Source organism: Sceloporus undulatus, chromosome 1 (genome assembly GCF_019175285.1).
Source record: "Sceloporus undulatus isolate JIND9_A2432 ecotype Alabama chromosome 1, SceUnd_v1.1, whole genome shotgun sequence".
Classification (NCBI taxonomy): domain Eukaryota; kingdom Metazoa; phylum Chordata; class Lepidosauria; order Squamata; family Phrynosomatidae; genus Sceloporus; species Sceloporus undulatus.
In genome coordinates this window covers 308,848,120-308,855,183 of record NC_056522.1, presented here as the reverse complement: position 1 = coordinate 308,855,183, position 7,064 = coordinate 308,848,120, and the positions used below count along the sequence as shown (strand labels likewise).

Sequence of the window (7,064 nt, the reverse complement as noted above, 5' to 3'; positions counted from 1 at the left end):
ATTTGTACCCCACCTCTCCCTGTGGATTGAGCCGGCTTACATATGTAAAACATGTTAGATAATACACAGAATTCATAAAATAACCAATAACATGAATTAAATCCTCTAAATGCATATGATAATATCCAGATGCTTCCCAGACAAGGATTCAAACCAGGCAAGGTAAGACAGATCAATTAGCTGTGGGCTATACTCCTTAGTCTTCAAGATTCCATAAAACCTCTTGTTCATTTAATAGAGTTTATAAAGTTAATAAAACTTTGCTTTGGAAGTTGGAAATGGAGACAAGCTGGTTTGAAAATAATAGTGAAGGATATGAAATCAAACTGCCCCTTTCTCCACCCTATACATGGGCAGACATTTTCCTCTGAGGGACAAAAGAGCAATCAGGCATAGCTCCATCATGGCTTTTCCCAACAGCTGGTAAGAGGCCCTCCCTCCATGTTCCGACTGCCATTGCTCTGGTCTCTGAAGGACAGAAGAGTAGCTAGTATCTGCTGGACTCAATCTCCTGCCCCACTGCCGTTCCTTCCCCCTATATGTCATGTCTTATTTAGATTGTAAGCCTGAGGGAAGGGAAGAGAACTGTCAAATTAATGATTTGTAATCTCCCCTGGGATATTTTTTGGCAGACAGGCATGATGTAAATACTCTAAACAAGCAAATTTTTAAAAAAATATTTCCAAAGCCTGGATAAGTACATTTTAAAACTTTTGGTAATGTTGAATTAAATCCATTCAGATAATGATTTGGAGTTAAAAGGAACAGATAATAATTAATAATTAATTTTTTTGTTTTATTTATATACCGCTATTCCCAAGATCATAGCGGTGAACAGCAAGTAAGCTAATTAGCAAGATAAGGCATCCCTCCTTGACACACACCCTGTTAATCTCTCCAAAAGAAGCATGCACAAATACAAACGTATTCAGCCTAGGGTGGTTCTCAAATAATCTGTACTTAGTTATATGCATTGAAGTATAAAAAGAAAATACAAAGTTGCCTGAAAACAGATTTCACCAGAAGCATTCTTCCCGTCTTGCTTTCAGAATTTTCTCTCAAGGCTCACAGGAGATCCTTTCCAAAGGTCTACTTTTCCAGATCTTAATGCAAGTCTACTTTTTTTTGGACTACAATGCACAGAATACTCAAGGGATTCTAGGAGCAATACTTTTTCCATGTTCTGGAAAAAGTTCCAAAGTTAGGAATGCAAAGATATGTCTGTATCCTGCTGCCATTCCCATCTCCTCTCCACAGTACTGCTGACTATTTCTCTCAATAGTTGGCTGCTTTCTCCTTCACAATAAGGATGTCCTGCAGTCTCTTTCTTCCCAACTATGATAGGGACCTTCAGAATTAACATTTTGTTCCAGTCCCACAACACTATCCTGGATTTGTTGACTGACAAACACCATTGAGTTCAATATAATCCTTCTCTGGTTAAGGACTGCCACCTTCAATGAAAGGAGGGATGATCGGACAGTTTCCATTCAAGTTCACCCACCCATTGCTGCAGGCTCTTACCCTTGTCGTAGCTCAGGGTGAAATGCAAGAGGCTGGTGAGGAGAAAGGCCCTCAGCATTTTGGTTCTGCTCTGTCCCATTGTGTGGGTTCCTGAACTGCAGGAGAAATGCAGAGGGGAAACAGAAGAAAAACTATTGCAGCCCAGCCTGAGTTAATGTTGAACCAGCATGAAGAAACAGGAACCGGGTCACAGTGTGTCAGGGACAGTCATAGTGAGGATCTCACTATCGCACCCACCCTGGATTCCCTCCCTCTCTACAGAACATTTTTGTTTTCTGCTACTTCATTGGCATATGCGAGCAATGTATAAGAAGGACTCCATGCATATATTTGGCCTCAGAGTACCAAATCAACCCAAACAGAGCTAGATATCCTGTGCTTTGTGAAATAATATAAAGACCAATTTGCAAAACAGTATGTCTAAATGTCTTTTTGGCTTAGAACAAAATTGTCATACACTCTTTAAGTAATGAATCTAATTGTCACAGAGATTTTGCCAAAGTGTTATCAGATTATTGGCTTCCAAGTCTTTGATTTGAGAATCTAGTTCTGAGACACAGCTACTCCAAGGAGTAGCATTGCTACTTCAGTATGTATTGCTATTTCTGATAAACATTTTAGTAAGATGGAATTTCCTTTTTCTGTCTTAATAAGAAAGCTCATTGTTTAGCATCTTACATCTTAATGTGCGAATTGCCTCCATGAGCAACTATTCTGTTTTAACTGATGCAAGATGACCATAAGAAGCTGCCCTACTGTTAGTGAAACCATTGGCTCATTCACATGTACAAGTTACACTTGATTTTGTATGCTCATTAATGTGCACATGAAGATACAAATATAGGCTTTTATTTGGAATGATATCTGGATTAATTTTCACTGCAAGTAATTCTTTTGATGAAGCTCAGTACTCCAGACAGTTGCTTCTACTGCTCATGACTTTTGTTTTATTATTTATTTCATTTCTATGCTGCCATTTGCCCAGAAAGGAACCCAAGGTGGCTCACAAACAAAACTTTTTTAAAAAATTTAGAATAAAAAATTAAAAAACAAATTGCTTTGTCTACAGATTAATTTCCCCCCTTTTCTCTCCTATTTGATGGCTCCATGACTCTTCCAGCCTTTATCTCATGTTCCAAATTTCTAGAAACCAACTTCAATATCCCCATTACTCTATGGGTTCTATCCATCTAATAACATCGTCTAAATTTCCTTTCACTGCTAGTAAATTTATCTTCCTAAATTCTACAAAAATGTAGAGATGAAGCAAAGAAAAGGCCTTTCCAATATGTTTCTTCTTGTGCAGTTTATGTTTCAATTCTGGTACCATCTCTTGGCAAGAACTATCACCAGTGAAACAACCTTAGCTCCCCTACAGAACATCTAAAGAGGGATGTTTGCTGCATGACTATCTCCATGAGGAATGAGGCCAGATTGGGGTGAAAAAACCTAGCGAAACACTATCTATTTGGATCCAGTTCAGGTCCATTATTATTTTTGTTTAAATCTCCAGTTTGGTTGTACTTCAGGTACTAACTTTTTAAAAAGGGGTTGGCACCCTATTCATCCCTTCGGAACCAATTTTAAATGGGTAAAGGTCAATTTATACACTTAATGCCATAATCTCATTGAGACTGTGGTGCAACCCCTTTATAATTACAACAATGAGAAATACATAGCTTGAACAAAATTTAAGAAAACTCAAAAAGTTCAGAGAGACAGCTAAACTGAAGAACCCAGAAGACTCTTCCATGAAGAAAGGCTTAAGAATATGGGTCCAAATTGGTAGTCATAACTAGAAGAGATTAATTGGATCAATAAGATTTACATAAGGGATGTCTCACCATTCATCAGCTGATTCAATAGGTTTACTCTAACTGGAACTACCAGAACAATTCAAACTGTAGTGTTTAAGTGGTAACTTAAAACTGAGGTTTTAAAATTAAGAATGTTTAGCGAGAGAACACTCTCGTCATATTGGAACTCAGGGATATTTAATGTGCTGTAAAGCCAAGGCATACATTTTCAAACAGTTAAGTCCAAGATCTTACTTCTTCTTCATTGTTGCTGTGTACCTTCAAGTCATTTCTGACTTATTGAGACCCTAAGGCAAACCTGTCATGGGGTTTTCTTGGCATGACTTATTTGCGGGGCAGGGTGTCTTTGCCTTCCTCTGAGGCTGAGAGAGTATGACCTGCCCAAGGCCACCTAGTGGGTTTCCACGGCTGAGCAGGGAATCAAAGCCTGATCTCCAGAATTGTCGTCCAAAATCACAAACCACTACACCATGCTGGCTCACTTGCTTCTTCTGCACATAGTAAATAATTCACTTTTGCACACATCTCATAATTAATTGGACCATAGGATGTGGTGACAATTACAAGCTGAGAAAACTTTTTCAAGAAAAGGGTTTGGACAATTAATTAATAAAGGCTAGGCTTGTCAAAAGGTGTTGACTAATATATTTAAGGCCACAATCCTATACACTTGGAAGTAAGTTCCTTGGATGCATATTACTTCTTTGAGATACTTAGGACTGAATGTAGAAAGGCAGTACACTTCTCAGAACGTAGTAAAAAAAACCAAGAGGGATGGCTATTTTCATGATGTCATCCTAGTGAGCTTCCAGGGACATTTGGCTGGATGACTACTACAAACAGAATGCTAAAGTTGATGGCCTTAATCCTATTGTTACTCCTGATTAGAATAGACCCATTGAATCAGTTGGATTTATCTACATGTTGACTCACCATTCAACAACTGCTTAAATAAGTCTGCTTTAGGTGGGATGAACAAACATGATTCCAGCTGATAAATCCAACAAATAAATTCTTACTATGTTTTCACTTGTATTGGGATATGACTCACTGATACAATAATTAAATTAAAGAAGTACAGTATGGACTTTGACTATATGTATGTCTCTTTCAATAGGCATCTTGGAGTGGGGGGGGAACAGTGTTTGGATGGTATGGAAAATAATTATATGGATAGAAACACTCAGTTCATCACTTATGAATACTGTAAAGGAAACTCAACATTTATTTTAAATTTTAAGTAGCCTTTTTTGGGAGGGTTTTGAGATAACAGTAAACTGGAGGGGAAACACCTTCTGTGCTCCTCTCAATCTCCTTCCTTCTCAAATGGTTTTCTAGTTAGTATTTGTTCTCTCTGTCATAGGCAGGTTGGTAAATATTAGCATTAGCACAGCTGGGAAACAACTCTTTGGTCACTTGTACAAAGAGCAATTACACATTCCCCATTCCAATTTGAGAACAGGGTTTGAAGAACAGAGAGTTGCACACATCTGTTGTAGGCCATAGAGATAATTGAGAAATGGCTTCTTGGTCACTTGTGTCTATGTTTATATAAAGAGTGTGAAATGATATGCCACCTCAGAAGTGCCTGCAAGTAACAGCTCAAGAGATAATTACTGTACTGTGACAAAGGCCCAGACAGATCTTACATATGTTAGGAGGACACCAGAAAATAGAGAGTTGTGGAGTTTCCCAGTCCATAGAATCACAGCATTCGAAGGGACCACAAAGACCAATCTAGTCCAATTCTTTATCAAGCAGGAATACACAACTACCATATTCTTGAGACATTAGCATCCAACCTCTGTTTAAAGAGCTCCAATGAAGGAGAGGCCACCACTTTCTGAGGCAGTCCATCCCATTGCTGAATAGCACTTAACATCAAGAAGTTCACCATAACCTGTCCTGAACGGGATCACGCTTCTTGTGAAGGACTCCGTGCGCAGTCTGGGGGTGCTTCTTGACTCGTTGCTTCACCTGACTGCTCAGGTGAATGCGACGGTCAAGAACACCTGTTATCAGCTTTGGCTTATTCGGCAGTTGCGCCCATACCTGGCCCAGGGGGACCTTGAAACTGTTGTACATGCTCTGGTAACCTCGAGATTGGACTTCTGCAACGCACTCTACATGGGGCAACCCTTATACCAAGCTCGGAAGCTACAATTGGTACAGAATATGGCAGCCAGGCTGGTCACTGGTACTTCCAGGGCCAGCCACATAACACCAGTACTACAAGATCTGCATTGGCTGCCTATTCGCTTCCGGGCACAATATAAGGTGTTGGTGATGACCTATAAAGCCCTAAATGGCTTAGGCCCAGGATACCTGAAGGACCGCCTCTCCCCGTACATTCCGTCCCGCACCCTCAGAACATCTGGGCAGCAACTACTTAGGGTGCCAGGGGCTAGGCTTACCTCTACCACGAGGAAGTCTTTTTCCATCGCAGCCCCGGCCCTTTGGAACACGCTGCCCACAGAGCTCCGCTCGGCCACCTCCCTGGCCCAATTTAGAAAGGGTTTAAAAACCTTTCTATTTAAGATCACATTCCCCCAATCAGAGTCCTAGTAGGCCTCCCCTCCTTCGTATTCCGCAAGAGGACTGGCTAACGGGGCTTTTATCCTGTCTTATTATATTGTAAGTGTGTTTAATTTTTGATGTTTTTATTGTAATATGTGTTGTTTTATTCTGATGTAAACCGCCCTGATCTCTGGAAGGGCGGTATATAAATAAAAATTTTATTTATTTTTTTATTTTATAACATTTAGTTGGAATCTCTTTTCTTGCAATTTAAATCCACTGGTTTGTGTCTTATCTCTAGAGTAGCAGAAAACAAGCTTCTTCCATTTTCCATACAATATTCTTTCAGATACAAGCATACCTCAGTTTAACAAAGCCACTGACAAAGATGCTCCTTTTTACAAAGTCTTTCTATGGGAGTCCAGTCCCCTCTTTTCTTGTCTTCTGTCTATCTGGACACTTTTGATGTTGTTTTCAGCATAGGCATTGGGAGATAGTGAAGGTGGGCTGTAGAAAGACAGACCAATACTGGGCTGCAGCAGCATATCTGTAGGCCTGAGACAGACGGGCGAGACAGATGGCCGCCACGCTTGCGTCATGGGCGCTTCACAGTGCACCAATGGCGCACTGATGTTGTCTGTGCACAGCAAGAAGAACCCAGTTTTTCTGGGTTCTTTTTGGTTCAGAGGGACGCCACACGTTTTGGCTGCTGCAGTGTCCCTCTGGAGGAAAACTGGGCACCTGCAGCCCAGACTGTCAGAGAGGTATGTACCGGGCCTCTAGTAAACCTTGACCTGGAAAGAATGGGATTCTCCTCTAGGTGATCCTGCTGTAGCTGTATGTGCTTACACATAACAGGCAAGATAAACAGCTGTCTCCAGAATCACTTACTAGACATGTGTGAAGAGGAAAACAGAAAGAAAAGCATAAATATTAGCCTGCTTCACCAATTACCCTGTCAGGTTGAAAAAGTATAGATCTGTAAGTTTTGCCAAAGTGGAGACTGTTGGAAAAAAACAGCAATCGTGGGATGCATTTTGGAAGAAGCTTGCAAATGGTTTCTAAAAGATTCAAAATGCTTTTGTTTACTTATGCAAGGTTTACCTGACCATGTTGGTTCATTTCCCATGTGCATAATGGTAATTTTGATGAAAGGTTTGCTGGGACATATTGAACTGTTGCCTTTAGTTTGTGTGTATGGTGTAG

General features: G+C 40.3%; 2 protein-coding genes across 6 annotated transcripts in view; one reads left to right on the top strand and one right to left on the bottom strand.

The window, feature by feature from the left end:
• F2 (coagulation factor II, thrombin) overlaps positions 1 to 1,682 on the bottom strand; it is a 35,847-nt gene extending 34,165 nt beyond the window's left edge. The window contains exon 1 of the mRNA XM_042446962.1: positions 1,525 to 1,682. Coding sequence (XP_042302896.1) covers positions 1,525 to 1,603 — 79 coding nt within the window. The 5' untranslated portion in view covers positions 1,604 to 1,682. The remainder of the gene's footprint in view (positions 1 to 1,524) is intronic.
• CKAP5 (cytoskeleton associated protein 5) overlaps positions 1 to 7,064 on the top strand; it is a 537,335-nt gene that overhangs the window by 135,655 nt on the left and 394,616 nt on the right. The gene's annotated exons all lie outside the window — the stretch shown is intronic.